The following is a 27,693-nucleotide window of genomic DNA, read 5'->3' as shown; positions in this document are numbered from 1 at the left end:
GGAAATTAATTGTGGGGTGACAGTGAAGCTTTTGCCAACACAGCTAACAGGAGAGAATTACTTATGGGTGATCCTAAAGCAACTTAATCAGCTCCAAACAGCCGTGGGTGAATTAATAAAAACAAAATTCGGTCTATCTATCAAAAGCCTGAGTGGTATTCCAGTAACCAGGCAAAGGGTATATAAAATGACAAACAATATCTTTTTTCAAGTATATTATGGACATCCTGTGCTCGAGTTATTTTCATGAAATGTTCCTTTCTTCATTAAAATTTAGACTGTAACAATCAAATACAAGCAACACACCTCATTTAAACTTTATATACAAAAACACACACATTGACAAATTAAATCACTCAGACATCTTTCAAATGCACTTGAACAAAGCTTGCATAATAAATAATGGAACTTTTTAAGTCTGAAAATCGAACATATAGCTACAAAAAGGTACATGAAATTACATTCATAAATACATGATCTATATTATCACAATAGGAAGTAATAACCATCTTGCTTTCAAATATCTGATTTAAATTTGGCCAATAAGTAATTATCACTGGTGTAAATACCACCAAGATATTTTTGCTGTTAACACAACAAATCTGACATAAAACACATTACCCTAACTTAATGTATAAATGCATACACACCTCAACATAAAGTAACCTGATCCAAAGCCTTAAATCCTATTAAGGTGACTTGTTCACATCTTTGAGGGTCAATAGTCATAGAATATACATGTAACACTGCAGTAAAAAAAAAAAATCAAGATTCTGCATACAGCTATGGACAAAAAAATGATCTTTTGCTTCCTTCAAGCTGGTACAAATGTAAACAGAATAAAAATTAGATTTTTTTCACTGCGTTAAAATAGAAAGCAATATTTAAGGTCAGACCAAATAACTCAGATTTTATTAGACAGATACGAACTGTGTCTATTGTTACATCATACATTAGGTTCTACCGACACTGAAGGCAATGATTTCACCTAAATATCATAAAAACTATAGCCCAAGAGTTTGAGCACATGTTTAGTTGCTTCATCAATTACTCGCCACACTTCTTTTTGTATCAAAATTGTTTTGTGATATACAAATCATTGTAGTGATCTACAAACATAGATCAAGGACTCTCAGTTTTAACAGGCTTACCTATCAAGGAATAACTTAACTACTGGGATTACACTATCATTCCAGCACTTTAAGTCTGCAAGGAGCTGTGAAACTGGCATTTCAAAATATAGCTGAAAAGTGTCAGCATGAAAGAATTTTAAGTAACCAGTGTAGCGTATATATTAGTTATTGAATTTTCTGTCAGCACATCAGGTGAACTATTCCACTGCAAAGAGAAACATTTTGCAAGAAAAGCTTGTATTATAAACATGTTCGTACATAACTGACATGGTAAAGGCTTGATGATGTTGCCACATTTTATATTTACTAGTTCAAAAGGAGTGACACAGCCGTTTTACTTCAGACAACCCTGAAGTACCCTTTAAAATGTTCTGAACACCATAATTGCATAATATCATAAAATATATCCACTTTAACTACAAAGAACATTACTTATTGAGAGATTGCACTTTTTAAAATAAAAATTCAGAATTGTCATATGCGTTGATGACAGTACAAGCAATACAAGTCAGGTAGGCATGCAGCACCACCTAATTCATTGATAGGAGTCAATTTTGAGAATGTGTTGACACACACCTTAATATTGTGGTTGTTCGGTTTATTTGACTAATTGTCAATAAACATTCCTTGCAAGATCATTTAAATAACAGCCCCAGGTAATACACACAACACTCAATGTTAATGTGGACATTTTTAAACAAGACCAACCAAGAGGTGTGATCAGGTGTAAACTGGACTTACAAAATTTCAAGTAAAAGTTTAAGTGACTACAGGTAAGCTGCATAACAATCTACAATAAGGAATGAACAGACATTGATATAACTACATTAGTAATTAATTTTACAACTGATCTTTTGTTCAGGATTAATCAAGTTGCCTACATGACCACTCTAATGTAAGCTTTGAGGCAAGTTATTTTTCTGCATTCTGTGATAATGTTCCAGCTGTGACAGTTTGGACTTTTTAAAAATATGTTTTATCTAAAGCATTTGACACTATATATTAAGGATTTTACCCTTTGCCTTTATCTTTGTTGGAATTATGGCAAATTCACTGTTACTGAAATGATTGTAGGTGGCAGATTTCATTACACACTTTATGGCATTATCACCGAGACTGACCCAAAGAGTCCACCCATAATTTTGATCCATTTATGCGCAAGATAATGTAATGAAGGTAGATCAAGGGTGAGCATGAAAGTTCCAGTGTTAGTTTTGTATGTTTTTTCTCTTAAAATCCTAAACTTTGGCACTATTTGACCAGGAATGTGCTGATGGGCCATTCTACATACTTCTACCTGTACATCATAGAAGGTTTTTAATATAAAGTGTAAAGGCATTGGTTATTATCCACACAATTTTTTTAAGATGAACAAAAGTTTCATTGGATTATTCGGATGGAGTTGGTTACATTGCCCTCATTAAAAATTTTGAAACTTCAGGAAACATTCATTATTATCAACTTTTGAGTGTACAGTAGACTGTTTGTTCAGAAGATGCCATTTAACAAATTCTCAAATCACTCACTCACAAAGAGACAAACCATCAGCATTTTTCAAATTCAACATGACTCTAAAAATAAAGCTTTCCATGAGGTAACTTTGTTGACAACTTGACAGGAAAAATTATGCAACTTACAAAGCAGATTGATTACAGTAATAGTTTTTCTTATCTTGCACTAATTGTGTATAAAAAATTAATGTTTTATGGCAGAATTTTACAATCTGTTCCAACAGGTTTTTGTTTCATTGATGACTTATTTTCAATCTATAATCTACAGAGAAATTGCAGTGACCTACAACTCTTCTAATAGGTTCAATAAAAATAAAATAATCATACATATAACAATGATATAGAATTTGACATTTACACAAAAAACTAGGTAGTATTGAATTACATCACTCTTGATAACAGTGCCATAATAAATCAAGAACATGGCATGGCTTTGCTCCCTTGAATATTACATGCAGTTTTGATGTCACTCAGGATTTCCTATGAATAGGCTAATGTCAAGATTTATTTCAGAAATTTTACAAAGTATAAACATATTCTTTTTTAAAACCTATGTTTATATATTTCAAATGGTGTATTTAATTACTATTAGGAAAAAGAATTCGTCTGTATGATGCAATTTAAATCTTGTTCCTTAAAATAGCCCCAATTGATGAATACTGACCAAAGAACATAACCACGACACATGAAGGTAAATGACAAATAATTTCTATTAGTTTATTCTAAACTATGCTGGGCATGTCTGATGTCTACTATTTTTGCAAAGATGACAACATCTGATCAACTTTTGACTATAAACACTACAAGTGCCATCCAAATTGGTGGTGGGTAATTAAAGTCTTTAGTTAACATACACACAGTAAGCCACATGTTAGACTTATCCTATAAGGGTTTTATTCACACATTCAGGACTAAAGAATGATGAAAATTAAATAATGAAACTCCCTATACGCTTTTAGAGGCAGATAATTGTTTTCCAAATCTAAAAATTACACATTCTTGCATGAAATTTTTTCATTTGAATAGCTATCAGAAACATATAATTAAAATATAACTTCATTTCATTAACTGCACAACCAAGACAGCTCATAATGTCCATCAAAAGTGGTTAGCCAAATTTCTAACTTGTATTTCCTGACAAATTATTTCTTGTCATATGAATTATGAAATGCCATGGAATGATTTAGGGACCATCATAAAATAATCTATACTAACAATTTCAAAGGCACCAAAAGTGTATAATTGTAAAGCCTTAAAAAGGCACATGGCACGACTCTGCTGGAATGTACAACAGCTAACATTTATCTGCATTCAAATAAAAACAGTAAATGAACAGATTTTCTTTGTAATTAAGCCATGTCACTTTTGCTGGTAAAAAGTTAACTGCAGCAAACTTGCAGGCAAACGTATACAGATGATTGCAGAGTAAAACTGCTGTTTGCAGATAACAAACATGAAGCTCATCATCCGAAAAGGAAACAGAAACTATGCAACAAAATGAATCCCAATCCATCTGAATTATTAAAACACAATGCATGCAGTTTTTGTTAAATCTGTAATATGCTGATGCAAATATTATTGTTAATGCATGATGGTATGATCCAACTAAATGGGAGGAGGTTGTTTCACTTATTATTCCAAGTAAAAGGTCACAAATTATTAATTTTGTATGTGTGTAAGACTTGAATATTTGTCACCACAGCAATGATCAAGTTCTATGAAATTATTTTTAAACTCGTATTGGCATGTTCAAAATCATCATGTTTCCTGTATACATACAAGATAGTCTCAATCTATTGTTTTATTTTACTGCAGAATGATCACCTATGTGGGTTAGAACAAAAGATTGCTTCTACAAAGTAAACTTTGTTTTAACATGATGCAAACTGAGCATGTTACACAAATCACAAAATGAACCTGGTTCATGTTTACACCTTACAATTATGTGAAACAATCTAACTCTCTTAAACTTTATTCCAACCCGTAACTCTGTCATAAATACCAATGGATTATATCAAGACCATTAAAACTCTCAGTGGTATTACATATTTTCTTTTTAAGTCGTAATAAAATTGTATAGAATTTAACAGATCTCTGAAAACAAATTAAATTTTTTTCCATGTAAAACTCTTAAGTTTTCATTCTAATAACCCTTTTTGAAGTGAATGTACAAGTGTTCTAGTTATAAAATCCGTATATAACAAACAAGTTTTATGTCAACTGCATTAAGCTCAAATCTTAATGTCATTGTTTTTACAACTTTAATGGGTTTACACAAAAACCTGCACCATGTGAACGAGTTACAATAATTTACAATTCAAACACTGTACTGAAAAGTTTTCAACTTTTCATCACATTCATAATTATATTAATTATATTACAATCATATAAATTCATATAAACTTTGCACTGAATGCATGATGGGCAAGTCACATGATGGCGAGCACATTTGGTACAGCGTCTTATTTATTGTTCAGCTGACCATATTTCCCCCAATTCCGTCATGAAATTTATTTTTATTGGCTTTTGCATTAGTTTGTAGTTGTGAGATTAAGACAACCTTCACATTCTATTTTTTTTTAAAAGACACAAAATAAAATTATATTATCAGCCCCAAATTCTAATGTTAACTGATGAACACTGATGGCCCAATTTAAATCATTCTATTATATTCCATAATTTATTTTGCTTGGGGAATAAACATAGGCATTGTTGATCAACAGGTATGAACTGAATTTCATGTTTCTGATCCTTTCATTGATTTATCAGACTGAAGTACTTCTTTTTCTTACCAATGTAGCTACAATAAAAATAGCATGGCCAGTCGTACAAGACCACAAATGACTTATTGTATCTTGGCTTCCATGAACATGATGCAACCCTTCTCTGGCCAATACCATCCCCATCATTACTATCTCCACCCACCATTGCACCAAACACTGCTGAAATTAAATCACTGGCTTCCAAATCATCAGACTATTTACATTTTCAGATTATCTGAGGTCACTACACCTCATTGGTCACAAATTTTCCTGGGTCTAGTATAAGCTTGAAAATGGTCCAATACAAGTCATCCAACCTTGCTACTGTAATCAAGTTTTACCAAGAAAAAATAAAAATAAAAATTAATAATATAAAAACTGACAGAAAGCTTAAGTGTTCATTCTAATAATCTTTTAAATATTTTCTGGAGATCAAAATGTTGTTTTCAGACGACTTGCCAGGGTGGGTTTGAGTGTATGTGTGGACCTGTCTGAACATTATATGGTCCCTAATGAGGACTATATCCCTCTACAAGATGCAATTATTTTGCACTCCACTGGTGCATTTCAGATAATTGCAATGCCAGTGAAAACTAAAGTTAATGCTCCAAAATTAATGCCCACAATGTACACTATGACTTACCATGCTACATAATAACTCCTTTGACTTAAGACATGGTATATTTCCTATAAAATCATTAGTAAATGTATCAGCTATATCCAAGATCACTGCTACTGATATGACTAGAGCAACTTCTGGCAGATTGAACTTTTACAACCATTTAATTTCAAGTCATTTTTACATTTTAATTTTCAAACATTTCAAGCAAGCTCTTGTTTATAATCTGCATTTGTTTTAACAAAATTATTGCAAATGGCACATCACACACTTGTCTCATGTTTAGCAAGCCCCTAAATAAAAATTTTGTGCAGACAGTTTTTCTTCCTGTTAGTGACCTTGACTTTTTGACAACCAAATCTATAAGCTTCTTCCTTACCAGAATGTAAACTATGCACAAGTTTGGTTCAGGTCTGTGATTTAGAATAAATGCAATTGCGCAAAAACCATTTTTCTTTTCTTTCAGTCACCATGACCTTAACCCATTTGACATCCAAATCATGAGGATTTTTCTGTAACCCCAAGTGCAAGGCATCTGCAAAGTGTGATTCAGGTATGTGATATCAAGCTGATAATATTGTGCAGAAATTATGTGTGTTCTCTCAGTAATCATGACCTTGACTTTGTACCCCAAATCATCAGTATTTGCCCACCACAACTTCAAGCTATCCGAAAGGTTTAGTAACTGAAGATGGTGGAAAACACTGTTATATGGCAGTAACAGTCCTTCTATAATCAAAGAGACCATAACATTTTCGTCTTTGATCCCAAAATCAATACGGTTCATCCAGACTGCAACTGCAAGCTATTCACAAAGTTTGTTAAATGTAGATGGTAGAGAACTACAGTTATTATGCAGAAACCATTTTCTACTTTCAGTCATTGTGATCCTGACCTTTGAACTTTTACAATTAATCGGGTTCTTTCTCGCCTTCAATGCAAACCTTCTACTACGTCAGGTACCTGTAGACAATGGACAACAAGAAAATGCAGAATTGATGCCTGTAGCAGATGGATGGTTGGACATCAAAATATATTTGATCTTAAAAGGTGTTTCTCCTTTGACCATTGGAAGAGCTTTAAATTACATCACTGGTGGAGTTCAGTGCAATCAATGTATGATAACTAGGTTTTAGAAAGCCCCCCACCCACCCACCCCGGGCCATTGTACTTTTGTTTATGAACAAAAATCATTTAGACTATGGATGCACAATAATTAGAAGTTCATAACATCTAGTCATTGTCTGTGTGCAAGTGAAACTTAGGAATCATTTCGTTGTCATTACCCAAGCCCTTATATCTTCTTGACACTAGTTAAGCAAGAAACTTAAAGTGACGCTTGAATTCTGAAGGCTCCGATGTCTGTAATTGTTAATGAGGTCTGTAACTATGATTATTATATGTGCATTTTTTTCTCCGTTAACTTTATAGTGTTAGCACTGTGCAGTATTTTTCCATACTATATGGCTTCATATTGCATGATACGTGTGTCTAAAAATAGTATGTTATCAGGAACTACTTGGTAAACAATGTATGCTTATGTATTGGATGCCTTAACTTTTGATTAGATTTGTTTGCGGATTAACAAACGCTGTTTTGTCTATTTGAAAGTATAGATGATAAAAGTTAATGATGTCAAAGAGTTCATGGAGTCACAAAAGAAACTTTCAAGGAATCAAATGAATGAACGCAATTTTTGCTATGTCCACAACAAACACAGCAATTGAAAATACCATTTTGATCATTTAAACAGTTATTTAGTAGAAATATTTGTTAACTTTTCATCAAAAGAATGGTTCAGACTATGATCAGTGCTCACCAGGGTCTTTAAAAATAGTACAGAAAAGCATATCAAGGCCAAGGGCTATTGCATATCTATCAGAGACATACTATTTTACAAGTCGCTCAAAATACTAAATTCGAGGAACAAAAATGCAACTGAAGGTTTTGGTAGAAAACTAAGCCATCAGAGCAAATAAGCCAACACAACGGAGAAGTCTTATTTCAGCTGGATAAATAGAATGTCACACAGCAGTACTTTGCAATTTTCAGGTCATAGCTGAGGTCCCTCCATCAAAGAGTATGCAACTGACAAGGCATAAACATGTCTTCTTTAGCTCTTAATAAGAATGACAATAAACAAACTTTATATATATGCATCCTGAATTTCCTCAAAATGTACCTTCTTGTTTCTGCAAATGAGAATGACATGACCCACTTGATGGGTTCCAAACTTGACACACACCATGAAATTGTACTCCAATTTCGACTACATTTCCAAACGAAATCACATTCTCCTTGCTGCACTCAAAACAGAATGACTGATACTCCAAGGAGACTTTTTGATAATTTCTATTAAAATATATCATACTTTCCCACATTATGATTCCAAACAATCAATGACAAAACAGAAACACAAGTACAGTTGATTCAGCTGCTCGAATCACATGTACACTGGATGAAATTGATCCAATAAATCCACTCCATCACAATGAGAATGCCAGAAAAACAAAATGTATCCATTTCAGACCAGCTGGAAAAGTTGTTTCAATGTGCATTCGTTCACAGTTGACTCAAAATATCCATTTAAAATAGACCAAAATGAGAATTAATTTTTAAACTAATAAGGAGCATGCGACAAAGGTCAAAGGTTGCTGGGTGGTGCTATGTGCACAATAATACTGTAACTGTGTACTGATGACTCTATGGTTGTATATTTAGATTGAAATACAGCATATATTCAACTACACTGTACTTTGTTTCTAGTAATGTGTTATTTTTATTATCAAGCCTTAGGCTGAAAAACAAACCAAGCATATAATAAAAGGTTATTGTATGAACTCATTTTTGTAGAGTAACACTGTATGCCCAAGGTCATGCAGTATTGCTCAGAAAAAAGACTTTTTCGTATTTTCCTATACTAATGCAGTAACCTGTAATTCTTATCGAGCCTAACTAGTATATATTTTGGGATTTTCTCTATTTTAATTATAGACATCACCTAACAGGTATAATCCAAATTTCTGCTGGTGTTGCTGATTTTAGTTTAGTGACATATGCTGGTGAAATTCTTGAACTAAACTCACCACATGTAAATTACCCTCAATGTCACAGGTACTAATTAGCAAATTTGAGGGTTACCTTATGTATTATATCTCACCCCTAAAAGATTCGCCACTGTAGGTGGTAAACCCATAGGTTGTAAATCAATTAAGTCAAACATCTCACAGCACAGTGTAATCTTAGTCAATTAGTGGCAGCTACATGGGCACATGTAGAAAATGGCTGATACACTTTGTGTGTACTGCAATTGCATCTGCACATTTTTCACGAAATGATATAAAAACCAAGTCCAATCCAACAAACAAACAGACAGCATTCAATCCTCAATCAGAACTTGAGCTTGTCAGCAATATATGACCCATGGCTCTAGTACATCTTTGTCATATTAATGATTTTCAAAATAAACCAATGTTATATATCTTGCTGTTTCATATAAACTTATTATAAAACAAAAATTGTACAAAATGAGACATTCTTGAAAAACAAAAAGGCAAGTTCATTAAACCATCTTGTGTTTTATATTTAACCCAAAACTGTAACTTAATAAATTTATTCATTTTGTTTTTGTCTAAACAAAGCATTAAATCTAAGTGATTATTTCTGCATTAAAAGCAAAGATGCCAGAGTGTACCCAGATACTCGGGCACCCACTATTGATAATAACCTGGGTAATAAAATGCAAAACCAGGTACTCTGTAAAAAAAAAATCCCTGTTTTCCAAGTTCAGTTGTTGTTGTAGGGTTTAACACCATTTTTCAGCACACGATAGGCTATACATGGCAGCCAGTATTAATGGTGGAGGAAGAACCTGGGTAAACACCGGAAAGAACCACCGACCCACGAGAAGCTACTGGCAAGCTTTCTCCCACATCCATACTGGCCAAACCCAAGACTCGAACCCACACAGACAGAGGTGAGATGGCAATGATCTGTAATGGAGAGCGCTTTAGACCACTCGGGGCCCCTCCAAGTTCAGATTGAGACACAGAATAATGATTACAGTTCGACGTGTCGTGTGTGCATTTATTCATCATCACAGGGGCTCGAATAGTTGCTTATAATTTACTATATAATAATACAATATTACACTCCTTTCTCACGTTACCTATTTAAGGATCAACACTGCTATTTCAAGCTAGACTGTCCTAACTTCGTGCCCGTCCATGGTTCATGTGCCATTTCTTTTGTGACTTAAAAGTGCTTGTTTTGAGATCCTGGTGACATTGAGTTGGTTAATACCTTTCATCAACAGCAAGAGTAAGTACTGATTAAGAAATATTTGAAGAAATCAAATTTAAATACAATTCAAATAAAAAGAGCACAATAGAATGTAAGGTTTAACTAATGCTATTTTTGCCTCAAGTTTGTAGCCATGTAGCAACTGTTGAAGTTAGGGCTACTGTTCACGTTTGTTTACTGGACCTTTTTTATTAGCTAGAAACCCAAGACATTTTTTGTCATGGCAAAGGCAACAGAAGAATTTGGTTACTGTAACATGCACTTCTTACCATGTTAGGAAAAAATGAACAAAATGGACAACTATACAGAATGAAATTTTTCACTGAATTATTCAAATATAAGGGAAAAAAATCTTTGTTATTTAATAACATTGAAAGAAAATCTAATAAAAATTCATCCATGTAAATGTAATTTTTGCATGAACTTTACATGAAACAATTCCAAGAAAACAGAGGGGTTTCCTGAATGTGAAACCACTTGTCCCAGTTTCATTCTATTTTGACACTGCATTTGTAGCAGTCCAGTCTAAAATGAAAATAAATGGTGCCAGATACCTAAAAAAAACCCAACAACATGGGATGTACTGATGTGACTGATGGATGTTAAGTGACTGAAAAATGTTAGAGAGGGATTTGTTGAACTTAAAAAATCTTGCACCAGACTATTGTTATGGGATGAACCATGGCAGGTCAAGGAGTATAAAACAATCATCATATGTGGACTTATGCTATTCATGAAAGTTACTGTAGACATATAGATTAGTTGAAGTGAGTGCTATGCATAAATAATTTATCAATTTCTTTTGTGTCATTACCCTTGTACTAACTACGAATCCACATAAATTTATCAAATTTTTGACAAAATTTTTAACTGCAGATCCAGTTAAGTAGCAAAAATAAATGTACATTTTTCATATAATTTTCTGTAATTATGGCATGTAATATATAGACTGCTCTTTTTATGCTCAGATCATGCTTTTTTGCCACTTATATTTGTAATAATTACGCTTATACCTCTCTTGGGGGTTGGCACATGTGAACCTATAACAAAACAGTTCAGGTTCACATTTAATACAATTTCCCTTTGATTGGGTACACAGTAACCAATCGTTAGGACTGACTGGTACCAGGTGAAAATTTCCCAAAAGTTTAACATCTCTAATTACAAACAATCTGACCGATTCATGAAAAGGATCCATTATGTTACTCTTATCCTTTGGCACTAAAACTTAGAAATACTTCCATGGGAAATGACATTTCAATTTACCTTTTTTTTTTAAACATTCCAAGGTGCATACTATTTTTGAATGAATGTTGATTTACAGTTATGAAAGCTGTATAACCTTGAGGCTTCCAGTATCAAACAGAAGATACTGAATGGTAACTAAATTGAAAATCCTTGCCTTAACTTGTACAATTTATTGAAATCCCTCCAACCCCTTCAAAATATTTAAATTTTCAGTTTATTAAATTCTAGTCCAACTGCATATGATGATCTTGTATCTGGTTTAAAAACCGACATCCATCTTATTTTGTGCCAACTAAAAGATATGCAATAGTAGCAGTGCCCGCTGAGTAATTTCCATAGTTTTTCTTTGTTTACAATGGTGTTCAAGCTTGCATCTTTTTTTTGTGTGTGAAAGTATTGTTCTTCGAAATGGATACAATAAAGTGCAATCAAGCACACTAAAGTCAGAAACAGCAAAACAGAATAGGAAGCCTCAAATATACAGCTTACATAACTATTTTTACATATTTTTGTTTTAAAATCACAAAAATCTAATCAAAGAAACAAACAGTACATCTATAAATTTCTCTCAATACCTGAAAAATATTCCACTTAACTTTGTTGATGCCCTGTGACTGTTGCTCTCACCTTCTAGACATTGATACAACATAAGATAAAAATACTGACAAAGACAAAACACAAAGTATCATTTCAACAATAAAACCATGCCATCAGCCAAGTGACTCAGAGAACACACTGCATGTTGCTTTATGTAAAAACAAATTAATCATCAACAATTACATAGGGCAAAATATGCAACAAATCCCCTTGGAAAGAAGGCAATGACAATGTCTGGCTCCAATCTCGCCATGACTGGTCCCAGTTGTAACATCCATTAACACCCAACCACTCATCATTTTGTATCCTTTCTATGTCTTCTTCTGTCACAGGGGTTGGCTCAACTAAGTCGTATGAGCCATCATCCAGTTCCAAGTTTTCCAGATCAAGTGTTGGCAAGCGATTGTAGATCTCTTCAAGAGTTTCTAGGGGCTTGGAATCTAATGGTTCAGCCTTGGGCTGCAAAGATTCTGAGGAGAGAGTCACTTGTCCTGAAGATAAAGATGAAGGCTTGGCCTCAACAGTTTCAACATCTATCTGTTCATCACTGACATCAAGCAGTGTCCCAGATGTTTTGCTGACCAGAGTTTTTTTAGCAGCTGACTCATTGTAATCTAAACTGTATTCAGAACTAGCAGAAATGACACCATGTGGATCAAATCGTGGCATTTCATATTTCAAAGAACCTAAATCCTCTGAAGATGCTGACTGAGAAAGAGAAGTTTCCAAAAACTTTTTTACCATTTCTTTTTTTGTTCTACTCAGTGAAGAGGGAGTACTAGGGGGTATGATGGAATTCTGACCTGGTGTTTTCCTGGGTCTTGGTTTGGCCCCTGGAGGGACCACTGACTGGGGCATATCTCTTTCTAGTTCAATCTGATTATTCTTTATCTGTCTAATTACTTCACTACCTACCTGCCCTCCACTTTTTGCTTGCAAAACAGCAATTATATCAACAGTACTTCTTACTTTCGGTCTTGTTCTAACAATTTTCTCCACTGATGAATGATCTTCATCTTTTGTAACTGAACTAACACTTGGCTTTCCAGAAGAAATACCTTTGGCATTTAAATATAACTTGTCATCAGAACCATAGCTTGATCTAACTGCACCATTAACAACCTTTTGCTTGTACTCCTGATTACATACTAGCCTGTCAGAATTATGTGCCAATATTTGGTTGTTTGCAATGCTTGTTTGGAAAATGCCATTTTGATCATGCTTATTTGAATGTCTTGTACAAGCTGTGTCAATAGATTGAAGAGATTTTACAGTGGAGTCAGCAGAAATAGCACTACATGTTGATAAATTAGATAAACTTTCTTGGGACAAATTCCTTTGTAAATGAACAGTCCCCCCTTGCCCAAATGAACTGGAGGTTGGTGTGTTTGGTTGTGAGTTGTTCCCTTTTTCTACAATTGGACCATATGATCCTGTGCGTGCAAAGGGCTTTATCCCAGAATAAGACGACACACTGTTTGGAGTGCCAGGCTGTGATGAGATGTGAGGAGAGATACACTGCCGCTTTCCAAATGGTAACTGTGGTGAAGTAATGGGACGCTTGCAGTCTCTGAATACTCCTGTTGTAACCTGGTTGTTCTGGCTAGAAATTGCAGATTTACCATTTGGTTTGCTGTTTGAATGAGGTGAAAGACTAGATTTAACACTATTTGGAGTCTCTGGTCTGCTGGCTGAAGCAGGTGACACTCTAGATAGGGCTGGGCTGATAGCTTTAGGCTGTCCTCTTAAAGCACCCATTTGTGGTGAGTTTACCCTTTCTCCATTAACTGCAAGTTTTTCTGAAACTGGAGTGATAAGTTTCTGCCAATTCTTGACCAACCGTTTTGCTCGCTTTGCAAGTTGTTCATTTGTGGTCTTTCTGCGAAGTTCATTAACAAACCTTCCAATCCTTGTTTGCTACAATGGAGATGAAGAAAATTAAATTTTCAAAACAAGACTTTTAAACTTTGTTTAAGTCATTTCTTTACATCTAAAATGAGAGAAGCTTACCTTTAGCCTATCAATGAGAAGGACAAACCTATCTGAATCATTGCTGTTGTAGGGTTTAACGCCATTTTTCAGCACACGATAGGCTATACATGGCGGCCAATATCAATGAAGGAGGAAGAACCCAGGGAAAAACCCCAGGAAGAACCACCGACCCACGAGAAGCTACTGGCAAGCTTTCTCACATACCCACATTGGCTGATTCAGAGACTCGAACCCACGCAGACAGAAGTGAGATGGCAGTGATCCGTAACGGAAAGCGCTTTAGACCACTTGGCCACTCGAGGCCCTCTATCTGAATCGTGTTCTTTTGATGTTACATTCTGTCTCATATATAAAAGGTAGGATGGCACTAGAATTTTCAGAGCAGCTGCCACATTTTGCCTTGAAACATCACTCACATGTTTTGGTTGTTTCATGCAACAGTAAAGGATTGATACAGAAGTGAGGGTTTGGTATAATCATTACCAGTTATTAAACAGTAAAAAGCCAGTGTACACTGGTCAAGCTGTTTTGAGGAGGAGGGGAGGAGGAAGCTGAAGTGCATGTACCTCTATTGATTGAGATATTAGGATTTGGTAAATTTAGGTAGTCTGGTATGTAAGACCATCCCTGGGCCCGCTTATGGTGCAACACTGTTATCTCCTTTCATACTTGCCTCCTTTTTCATAACTTTGTATTTTCAAAGTACTAAATGACCCGCTTACTGCTTAATTATACATTTCTCCATGTTGCATTGTCATGAAACTGACTATGTCTGCTTTTGTTTTACTTCGTGAAAGAGGTACAGTGCTAGATCATACAATGAAATTCCTACCAGTCACCATTTTCTGTTAACTTTTTTGCGCAAGAAACTCCAGCTAAAAATACTTAAAATCAAGGCCATGCTTTGTATATACCTACATCATATAAATTAGGCAGTCTACTTGAGAAACCAAAGTTAAGAAAAATTTCAAAGTTTTGAAATGCTACATTCATTCTTATTAAAAGTTACTAAATGTTAATTTCTTGACATTCAGCATAAGCAAATATTTGTTACTCAGCCAAGAAAATATGCCTGGTGGTTTTTCAGTGCTTGGGTTATTTTATTGTTTTTTTTCCAATAGTAGCGGCTTTCTCTAAGATTTACAGCATTTATGCAACCTTAAATGCACATTACATTAGTTGATATCAGCAATGTGATGGCAAACTTTGCAGGCAACTGCATGTGCTCCATAATTTTCCTAAATGGTTTTTTACTGCACTTTAATTAAAATAAATAGCCATTAAAAAATCCAATCGCTTTGATCAATAATTATCATCAACAGCATTGATATACGAGACATGGAGCAAACACTACTCAGTCACTTTGTACTCTGGAATCCTGAAAATCCATGTATTTGAAATAGAAAAGTAATTCCTACTCATATGCACAATCTGGAGAAGAACTGAAATTTAGGCAATTTAAGTTCTTTTCCTAAATGACAGATGATATAAAATTGATGTCTATACTGGATGGCAGATGGACTTCATTTTCATTTAGAAATGTTACACCATAGCAAGTATTTTTCGGTGAAAACCCAACGTCATTATTACTTTACATTTAGAAGAAGTAGCCATAACTTAATTTTCAAGGTAGCTGTACAGGATATTAGATTGGCACCTATTTCACCCAAGACCATTAGACATTATATGAACCTTTTTGGTTAAAACAATTTGATCTATCAAGGCAGACTAGTGACAAGTTTTTCAAGATGGCCACCATGGTTTACATGTTGGATATCAGGCTGAAACCAGTTTCATTTCCTAAAAATAAGGACAAGATGGCTCACATCAGACACATGGTCTGCATCACATTTCATTTAGAAACATCTAGACATCACATGAAGTCTTTTAGTGAGAATCCTATGCTGACATGACCATCCATTCAGCAAAAGTAGCAATTAAGATATACTTGATGTACAAGCAGCATCATTTAATTTAGGACTAACTTGACCTTGAGTAGACCTACATGTAAGACATAGCACATGTTGATTTCGTTTAGGTGCTATGTCTTACTTTCCAAATAACGGCCTTGTATAGTGTGTTCCAATGTCGTTGACATCGGAATGAGTAGTCAAAGTTTCAGGAATATCTCTCACATCTGGCAGCATATATCGACACTCTTCCACTAATTTATGTGTAATTAATATACTTACTATGCTGTCTTTATCCTGGCAGAATGAAAATATGACACTAGCAAATGGACGCATTTTTCATGTTCCGTTGACATACATTTGAATTTGTTGCAATGCAGTGGTAGTCGAGATATGCCTAAGTATGTTTAAGTAGGTTCATCTGGCGGATATGTTTCTTGAACAAAACAAAACATTGCTTTACAGTTTCAATAGGCATATTACATTTTTATTCGTTTCGTTAAAGAATAATGTCTCCACTTAACCCAATTTTGGCATTCCTGGCTTTCATCGCTTTCCAGTCAACTGAAAAGTAGGCCAACGAAACTTGAAAACAGGTCCATTTCTTTTGTGAATTTAATTGAGAAAAGACATCAGAGTAAGTGAAGTCTGACTAAAACATTATTACTTTACTTTGTATAAAAAGCCGTTATTTTAGTTGCCAGTTTGAGATATTCCTGAATTTTTTTACTTTCGTTATGATGTTAGTCGACATCAAACCACACTACACAGCGCCGTTAGTTCCATTTGTTTCTTTTTTTCTTTTCTTAAGGACCAACCAGACATTGAATGAATGTGTTTGTTAAGTTTCATATCAATCCTATTAGTATTTCAGGAGAAGCCACAATAACAAGCTTAGACTGCGGGAGGTCGTGGGCTTGATCCCCGACAAAGTCATATCAAAGGCTTACAAAAATGGTACTAACAGCTGCCTTGCTGGGCGCTCAGCATTATGAGGTTAGTGTTAGGACTGGCCAGCCTGGTGTCACGATGTGACTGGGTGGGACATCAAGCTACATGTCTGCAGCATGTTGCTCCAGTGCTAGACTTCACTATAAACTGTCACACTGCAGACATCGTAGCGATATGACTGAAAAATTGTTAAAGCTACGTTTAAAATCCTGATCACACACACAAACTTGGACTAATTAAAGGATGACCCGTAGAGCTACTACTACTACTAATTACATGTTTGAATGTGAAGCCACTCAATGTTTCTTAATCTTCTATACACAAGTTATTGATCATATTGTAAAGCATATTTAGTTCCTCAAGGCTTTATACAAAAGATGTCTGTTACTACTGTTACAGTCGTCGAGCATTTCTCAAGGCTGATTCATTAAGAATTCTGTCTAGATGTTATTTAACTGATATTTGAATCCTGAATTTTTGATGCCATTAGATATTATGAATAGTTGTCATAATTGTAAAAACAGCATATACAAAAACATAGTTCAATGACATCACTTTGTCACAGGGAAAGGCAAAACTGGTGGGCAGCCATTAAATCATAATAATAATAATGCTTTATTTATAGAGGGTGACTCATTAGTCAAGGGCTATTCTCCTTTGAGGCCCTCTTAAGGAGAGTATAGCAATGCACATTATATGAAGATATCAATAATTACTGTTTATTCTAACATGTTTAGTATTAAAATACTAAATTTAATTATTATTTATCAGAAGCACATAGATGCAAACGATATCTTTTCTTAAATACTCTAATATTTTCAGCAGATTTTACATGTAGTGGAAGCTTGTTCCATAGAACTGTACCACAGTATTAGAAGCTGTTTTTAAATTGCTCTGTTCTTGGTTTTGGTGCTAGGTTTCCATGTGATATTGATCTCAACTGGTATTGTGTTGACAAAAGGTTATGCATATATGCTGGTCAAGAAAATAGCATTGAAAAACTTTTGCATAATCTACTAATTTCTAAATGGGTACCAACATACAAAATATTCTGTGATTGACAGAAAATAAAATGGACAAAAAGACATGACAATATTTCCCATGTGTGTAGCTGATACATAAATAATGCAAACTAGGAAAATGCTGACAAGAAAGAATCTCTTGAAACAGTCTTGAATGCAAACTATGCACCCACTGACCTCCAAAACTTCCCTGGTGACAGGATATTTCTCCAAGATGGCAATAACCTCCTGAACCTTCTCAAGGTCAACCACCTGCAAAATTGAACAAAAAAAAAAAGCATTAATTCTGGAATAGGTTCAAAGTTTATCTATTACATACCTTTCCTCCTATCACATCAGATGGGGCAACAATTGAAGTTTTGACTTACTAGCCCAGCAAGTGTTGCTGGGAAAGTGGTCTCAAATTTCTCTTTGTTCTGGGGTTTATTTATGCATACCGTTTGCTGCTCAATATGAAATTTCATTTGTCCAGCATTTAGTTTTAGTTGTCCAGGCTAGATAGGCAAAGGACTTGAGTGCTGCACCAGATCTACTTTATGCACTTTTACAGGATAAACTGATCATTTTATCACATTAAGATGGTGTGAAGAAACGAAATTCAGAATGAAAGCCATGCTCCACATTTAGCCAGCAAGGATATAAAACATTCATATTAAAAAAATGTCATGAAGAGAACAAAAGCATGTAGTTTTTATTGAGAAACTCAATCAACAATGACCATAATAATTAAGATATATGTTAAGATTTATTATGTTATTATAAATGGACACTGTTTTTGCTTGAAGTATTCAGAATACATAAGTTGTCTGTGCGGCCATTTACTGGGTATGGCCAACTTTGCTTTCTCCAATTACATGCTTGCTGATCACTGTCCACTTATCTGATATTAACATGAAATAGCCAGGGTTCTCTGAACTGGCAAAATTAAAGTTGTTGTTTTAGTAGGGTTTAATGTCATTCTGACAGGTTATACACGGCGGCCAGCATAATGTGGAGGAAGAATCCTGAAAAACCACCAACCCACGAGAAGCTACTGGCAGGCTTTTTCACATAGCCCATGTTAATGAGTCTGAGACTCGAACTCACGTAGACAGGGGTGAGAGGGCAGTTATCCAGAATGGTGAGCGCTTTAGACCACTTGGCCACTCGGGGCCCCAGCGGAGTCCTAAAACAAGTATCTATAATCTAGTGTATGAGCTATCAAAGTTCATCTGATTGTATCTGGATTAAGTGAAGCAGCATAGGTTAGTTCTTAGACAATTAAGACATGTAAACTGACGGTCAGTGCCTAATGATCATTTTCATCAAAAGAGTAATTAAATGCATGTGCTTTGACACCTGTTTGATAAGCATTATATAATCCATCATATTTAAAATCTTTATGCATGGTTTAGAACACTTGCATGTCATTGTATACTGTATTTAAAAGAAGAAAATAGTGACAATATTTGGGCATTTATTTTGTATACTGGAGGAATATGAATCTGTTAAAAATCATAAAACCTTGATTTTCAAATGATTATCATATGTGTACAATACCAATGTCAACTTTACACAATTTCTTTGTTGTCGAGTGCAAGGCTATAGATAAACAGAATTCTTGTGAGAATAACCAAGAGAAATTAGAAGATGCATCTAGTTTTGATTATATATAAAAAAAATCCCCAAAGATTTGCTGAATGAAATAACAGTAGGACATTCCCAAGGGGACAAAAAACATGAAAACACTTGAACAGCATTAGCTTTATTCACTTGGTATTGCAACTGTGGAAGGAATAATTCATGAAAAATGAATATGCAAAGTCCAACAATCTCATCAAGACAAGGGCCATGCATATTCAAACCAGAAACTGTATCAAAATTATAGAGGGTGATGGAAGAAGGTCCAGTACTTAATGATTTTGATACAAAACCTAATGTGAAGAAATTTGTTAAAGTTAGTTTTTTTAAAAAAGAATAAATGTAGCATGCTGTGTTGCTGAAGATGAAATGTAAAAAAGTGAATGGAATCTGGTCATGTGTTTCTTCTTCCATTGTCTTGGAAAAAAGACTGATCTGAAATGGAATTGAGCTGATTAAATAAATATACAAAAGTGTAATCTTTTCGAAGATTACTTCCTGCTGCACACAATTTAAAGAATGGCATAGTTGTAACATCGCAATCACAGTTTTCATTGTAAGCAACTGCCTAAATCTTTCATTTGTTCTAATCCTAAATATTTCACACTAAATGAGCACTACCATATCTACACATTATGCCAGATATTCTCATGCATGTAACTGCAGTTAATCAGCTGTTTCAGTCAAATATCTTTTAGAGTGAAACTGTAATGCACTGTACACACATGTGCACACCATGACAGTGACAGCTGGTGACTATCTGCATGAATTCTATTATCAGTTTGACTCAGAAACTCAAATAAGTCAAGACTTTAAAAGGAAGGGTCCAATACGAAAGACCTTCACTTAATGACAACTGTCAATGACATTCAAAGCTTCCTTCTGCATTTGAGTCAACACATACCAGATTTCTGAATGTACCCCACTGTGACACTTCCAAGTACATGTATTTGAATTTTGGATGTTGCAACACTCCCTAAATGAAAATCCTGTGTATGGAAATGAAGAGCTGGTTCCAAGGATGCTTTTTCAAAACAAATTTTTGCCTGAGGATATGAGACTGAGAATTCCCAACAAATGGCAGAACCAAAGGTGACCCTGTCATGTAAAACTGACCTAACACTGTTCTCTTTCACCTACTTCAATCAAGTTTATTTGTGTAAAAATCATTGCAGAATTGCTCTTTAAACTTTCACCTTTGACAGCAAAGTAGAAACATTTATATTTTGTATGAATTATAATTAAACGCCCCCTTTATTGTAAACTCCGTCAGACAAAACAGGTTTGCTGTCACTGGATCTAGTTTAAATGCCTTATAGCCAGAAAAGTTTCACTATTAACTGCAATTAAATCATGCAATCAATAATTTACCACTATAACGATATATTTTAACTAAAGTTTCTACACTGACAGTTATATTACTAAATACAGGTCCTGAGGTTGGATATCTGGAAACAAAGCATTTTAAAAAGGATAAGATAATGAATAATAATGAGAACTAATTGTAATATTCAATTTAGCATGCCAAATATGTTACATATTGGTGTGTTCCTATTTCGACAGACATAGTACATACAGGAATAATGTCGATATGTTGTTTGTCATATATGCAAAGAATTAAACGAAACCCCCCTTGTCTTGCTGGCAAACTTCACATGGTAGAACAGAAATTTAGTTTTGCTTGCATTGCTTCCTAAATCGCCTTCAAAGCTGAACACTGTTACCAAAACTGAAATAATCACTAATTTTGGTTTTATATATGGTGTAAAATCTGATTTCAAAAACAAGCACTGCCGCTGTTCACTAGCTTGTCAGCAATCTTTAATACAGATGGCTGAAACATTCTCATTCAAGGCAATCATATGTAATATCTTTTGTCTGCCTTCATGCATCTAGCATCTGTTTAATTTATCTCTATCGAGTCACTCCACTTTGTGATATTTTTACAGATGCAAATTAGCACATGGGCTCACCCACTACAATCTTCAACACATGACACTAAATACTGCTTGCATTTAAACTGTCGAAAACGATAGTTCCAAACTCAAACTGTTTACCGTTATACATACTACATGTAATGGGTATATTTACTGGAAGGGTTTTTTGTTCTATTTTCAAAGATTGCTCAAAATGATGTGTTTCAAAACATGTCAGTGTCAGGGGTTTTGGAAGTAAAAATTGTTTTTAGTATGTCACGCTGTGTAGCGACAGGTCAACATCTTGAAAATAAATTTCTGCATTGCATCAGTGCGATCCAGCTCTTCTTGGGTAAAAATTACTTAGAATACAAGAGGGGGCCCCATCTGAAACTAGAGGGCTCCTGCTGTCAGGCTATCAGATTTTTTTTTAAACACTGTATTGAGCAACAAAGAAATGTTGAATAAAGTAACTGAATTATTCTTTAAAAATAACAGGGTTCTGAAACAAACAACATTAATGACATTATAAACAGTATCTGGTTATGTAGCATGCACTGCAGTCACACTCAATTAAAGGTGAAAAGAATGAGAATATTGGTCTATGCCTTCACACTCCATCTTGATCCATTACCAATCAAGGGTAATTAAGACTGATGCTACAGAACAAATCTGTGTGTCAAAAAGACACAAAAGTCAAAATTTCAGAACATCAAAAATGGGTCATATTTAAATTGCATGCAAAGCCCAAGGGTATAAATATATTGAAAGCCCTGTGACATCAACACTCTTAACTTCTTAGTCTTTGATTATCTACATAAGACCAAATGCTTGATATGTACTTTATAGGTCAGAAAGTTCTGCTTTTACTAGGACAACAATGATGTTAACATCTCTGGAATTATTATCTTTTTTCATATTACATCTATTCAGTAGGGCTGTCAAAAATCACGAAAAACCAACCCGGGTACCCGTTGCGAAATTTAACGAGTACCCGGGTACCCGTTAGCACATGAATGACATGTACAACCGTAGACCAACTAATTGTTATCCCCATTTCTTTAATATTTGTATGGCGAGGCAATAGAGGCTAACCGTGTAATGCACTACTCGGTCTGATGCGTCCGCACCGATGTAGCTGCGAATGATCTGACCGTACGCTATTAATTAATAAATTTATTTAGAATGACCTTTGTACACAGATGGTAGGTATAATCCAACTTTTAATGATCACTGTGATCAGCTGCGTTAAATCCTTTAGAACACTCACCTTTTTTTAAAGTATAAGTCCATGTTAGAACAGACCACGTTTATTCATCGGCTTTTGACCGCAGATTTGAATTACCCACGCATGCGTGTAAAGCAGCTTTACCACATGTCAAGAGTAATGCGTTAAAACCGTCTTTGTGTGTGTGTGTGTGTGAGTGAGAGAGAGAGAGAAGACCACAAACTGTATTCACTACACAATAATAATAATTCAAGTGATATTATTTTGGAATTATAATTCTTAAGATAGTTATGACAAAAACGTAGTAGTATCGAAAGTAGAAATATCGGTATATGTATGATGGCTAACTTTAAAAATTCGCAGCGCTAGTCGACTAGAAAAACAACGAGCTGCTCAAAGATTACTTTGAGGCATTACGAAGATTTCAAGGTGTCTAGGTGATAATTGTTCATAATATAAATTGTGGGATTTCTTCGACATGTGTGTTCGGAAATCAAAGGTATCCATCTGGATTTCATTAAAAGAGCACACAATGTACCGATCATTTAGCACCCACAATCAATAGTTATCGTCTACAGAGAGGTTTATTACCTGTAGAACAATGCTATGTTTTAACCTTGGTATATAATGCCTCGGGGATAACGGTTTGTCCTGATGCACAATGCCAATGAATTTTATTAATCCAAACAGACTCTCTGATGTATTGTTTCTTTATATTAAGCAGGGATCTGGTTTCTAATTAAAGCCATAGCTGTGTGGCGATTTTTTTTTACGGGTACCCGCGTTTACGTTTCAATACCCGGGTTTTTCAATACGGTCGGGTACCCGGGTACCCGTTGACAGCCCTAGTATTCAGTTGCACTAATTTCAACAAAAATTAATCTGTAATTGTATTAATATTTGTTTTGCTGTATAAACAGTGTTTGATGCAACAGAAGTTTATTTAATTTGTATTTTCCTTCTCTACAAGTTAGATTTCATTCCCAAGTTTTCTGCCAATGCATTTGACCCAACAAGCCCTTGGCTTGGAACAGCAGCAGTCACTGCACTTTCAGACTGACAATCCCTTTTGATGGAGCTGCCAATTAATACATGTACTTCTTCGTGCTAAGTACAGTTGTACAACTTCTTGCGCATGTTTCACATTAATCCATTAGCTTGTAAAAGCATGCCCATTTAGTTTCCCCATGTTGCAAACCTTTGATCTACCTGTGAGTTTGATACTTGTTCAGTGAGAGTAACAGGAGTGGTTATTTGAACTTATGATCTTGCTGCACAACTGACAGATGTCCAAAGAAGCAGAGGTATACCAACATTTTCTCCAATGATCATGTTTCAAATGCAAACAACTTCATACAAACGTCACTCTCTCAACAGTACATAATAACTGGCAAGTGCTCCCTTAGATAAATCTTTAAAAAAACATACAAAACGGAAGGTTATTTACGTACAGCAAATACAATCAAATCTACTGTAGATACGCATTTCACAACTAAGTTTGCACAATATTAGGTATTTCATTTAAATTGCAAAAGATGATATGATGGATGTCCATGAGAAATTAACTCCTACTGCAGTAACTGTCATGTAGATTGAAAGAATCTAATGGACAAAAATTTCATCTGCATTAACTGAAAATAAAACATCTCAGACCAAAAATATGTAAGTGATAACACTTTACCACTTTCACCTGTCCATTTGGTACTATAATATGTAAGTTCAATCAGATGACCAAACCAGCAATCCTAAATATGTTGGAAAGAGCAAGATGGCCACCAGCACAGGCAATTAGCAACTACTATCTCAGATGCTGGTGATATTACATAGTTAACTGTGATACAGTGATTCATTATCGTTTTCGGACTGATGTCTTTGTTAACCATTTTTCCTTCAATATATGGTTTCAGTTTATATGTGGATTATGTGTATTCTGTAAATTAAGTGGATTTTAGAAATATGAATGTGAGCTTTCTTTCTCTTGTATGTATACTTTGTGTCAGTTTGCACCTTCCTGAGAGGACCCCCATGACAATCCAATTGGGGCCCTGAGTGGCCGAGTGGTCTAAAGCGCTCTCCGTTACGGATCACTGCTGTCTCTCATCTGTCTGTGTGGGTTCAAGTCTCAGATTCGGCCAATGTGGATATGTGAGAAAACTTGCCAGTACCTTCACGTGGGTCGGTGGTTCTTTCCAGGTTTTTCCTCCACCATTAATACTGGCCGCCATGTATAGCCTATCTTGTACTGAAAAATGGCATTAAACCCTACAACAACAACAATCCAATTACACAAACTGCATTGCTTACTCCCGACCAATCCGGTGGCCTAAGTGGTTCGAGTGTCTGCCTTGGATCTAAGCAGCATGAGATTATTGGTAACACTGTGGTTTCAGGACAGGGCTGATCAAATCCCCTAGCCTGATGCCACGGACTACTTAGTCGGACAAGTAAATTTTTCCAAGTTGTTAGTCTCTCTCAGCCTAGTGTCTTTTTCCCATTTTAAAAAAGTGGGCAAGTCTGTATTTTTACAACTTTATTTTCATCACTTTCACTTCACTTTATTTACATTTAGATGGCCTTTCATGCCCCTGGAATACTTAATACTTGATTTTATCCCTTTCCGTGTTAACATTTAATCCTACGTAACTACTTGTGGTCATTGATAAATGTTCATGTTATATTGTCGCTTGACCGCATTTTGGGCTACGCAAACAAACTACAATATTTCATGTATTTTATCACACATGAAAAATAATTCTTTTTTTTCAGAGTATGAAACATTTTATGGAAAAAAAATATTTTGGAATACTGACTGTACGAATCAAGGTTTGGGGCCTAAACATGGTTTATGTGACACAATGCTTGGCAACATCATACTGCTCTGAACTAAATTACATGTTTTTGTATGTACTTGTATACATTATAAATTAATGTGTGTGTGTGTATAAGAGAGGTGTGGGGTACTAACATGTCAATGTGTAAATTTATGTCTATGCCAGGCATATTTCTTAAAAAAAATATTCGATGTAGTGGGCAAATGTATGAAGATGATCTAGGTCAAATTAGCTCATAACCTTACTTGCACTTTTAGATATTTGTTTCAGTGATTATGTCTACGTACAAGAGAGAACTTTATGATCTGATCAAATGATAGTGATAATTTTTTATTTTTAACTGATTATACAGAGTGCAATACTCATTTTAAAATGAAACAATTACACTAATTAATGAGCTGTCTCTGTATGTAAATGACAAAAGTGATATTTACTCTGAAGAGAAAATGAGTTCAATAAATTACATTTGAAATAACAGCAACAGGAAGATTCTGGAGAGGAAAATTCTTGTGAATGTTGAGTGATAAGATGTGAAATTGTAACAGGTAACTATTTCTCCAAAGAGACACAAGCCAGAATGTCAAGGCAGCTAAAAATGTCATATATGACATAACTAAGAAACAGAAATATTCAACCAAATTGGTTTCGTTGCTATCCCTGGCTTGAATTTACCAACTTTGATGAAAAGATGTTTTACAGTTATTGCAAAGAATATCCCAACCTGGTACAGGTTGTAAATTCAACCATTGTATTTGACAATAAATTAATAAAGTCTCATGACATTTCTGGACCTTACAAGGCCTATGCAGCAGAGTATATGCTTGATACTAGCCAACATGTGCAGACAATTGTTTAAATTCAAGCTGCAACAAGGAAAGCCCATTCAAAACTTTACTAATCTGGTACAAGTGAAAATCAAGTTGGGATAAAGGAATTATCTTAAACCATTTGTTACAGACAAGAGGGCCAAAAAATCTGATCAGCTCACAGGTAACACCATACTTTTCCTTTAACACTGAAAAATGTTATTTATTTTCATAGCATAAGCCACTCTAATATTAACTGAAATAATAAGTTTAAAATAAAGTCGGGTACAATTCTGGAACATTAATTTAGTTTAACGGTACTGTACACCATTTCCTTTACCCACCCCCTATGGATCAAGACGTACGTGTAACAATATATCCAACACTAAAATCCTGACGCCAAACATCAAATATATTTTCAAAATATATATCAAATGATATACATAAAAAAGTTCAGCAAGGTTTTGAACAAGCTTTTCTCTGGAAAATATGTGCACACTTGCATATCTGATTTTCACTGCTTGAAATTTGTGTTGTCAGCAGTCCCCTCGCTGGCAGCAAATTACACTATCACATCTATTAAAACGGTGTAATTTCCAGTAAAAAGAAACCGTTAACGGTTCCCTTAAACCCACGACAAACATAGGACCCATCAGCAATGCACCATAAATTAAAAAATGAAATTTGCAAGACCACTTCATATATGCAACGGACACCATATTCGGTGCTGTCCTGTCTGCAAAGTTTATGGGCCCATAATGGGACGATGTAAAACTAAATTTATCTTAACTTCTAGTAAGTTTTTCTTACATTGTTATCCTCATCTAGACCCTCTAGCAACTTTTCTTTTAATTGATGAGGAGTGTACTGCATCAGGATGCCCAAAAGCTCCTAAATAGGGACATATGAACTTTCCGTGTAACTGACGGTTCTGCCACCAGAATGGCGGACGTCCATACATTGTATGATATTTTGCAGCGCACTGGCATCTGGGAAACCTCTCCAATAGCATGACGTAGAGTGACGAAGATAGGCCGACTGATTCACGCGGCACCCAGCAAATCACGCGTGACTATGCAAATAATTATTCAAGGTAGTTAATCCATGTGTTTTAGCGTGTGCAATGACGTTTTCTGATAATTTCCCATTATATATCTAGTTAAAAAATTATGTTTAGACAGTAAAATTTGTTTGGGTAACTTTCACTCTCCAAAGTTGACGAAATATTAGAGTTTGCGTTTCATG

At 34.9% G+C, this 27,693-nt stretch overlaps 1 protein-coding gene across 1 annotated transcript; it reads right to left on the bottom strand.

Moving 5' to 3' along the window:
- Positions 1 to 200: 200 nt before the first annotated feature.
- LOC149806542 (uncharacterized) lies at positions 201 to 27,460 on the bottom strand. The gene is made up of 3 exons (XM_089954266.1): positions 27,259 to 27,460; positions 18,225 to 18,299; positions 201 to 14,089 (listed from the first exon to the last, which is right to left on the bottom strand). Exons 1-3 carry the CDS (start codon positions 27,319 to 27,321, stop codon positions 12,338 to 12,340), a joined length of 1,890 nt encoding a protein of 629 aa, XP_089810392.1. The 5' UTR covers positions 27,322 to 27,460; the 3' UTR covers positions 201 to 12,337.
- Positions 27,461 to 27,693: the final 233 nt, after the last annotated feature.

This window comes from Sinohyriopsis cumingii, chromosome 1 (assembly GCF_028554795.1).
Source record: "Sinohyriopsis cumingii isolate HCF-2022 chromosome 1, ASM2855479v2, whole genome shotgun sequence".
NCBI classification, from domain to species: domain Eukaryota; kingdom Metazoa; phylum Mollusca; class Bivalvia; order Unionida; family Unionidae; genus Sinohyriopsis; species Sinohyriopsis cumingii.
Note: the sequence above shows the minus strand (reverse complement) of the source record. Positions and strands in the feature narration are given on the sequence as shown.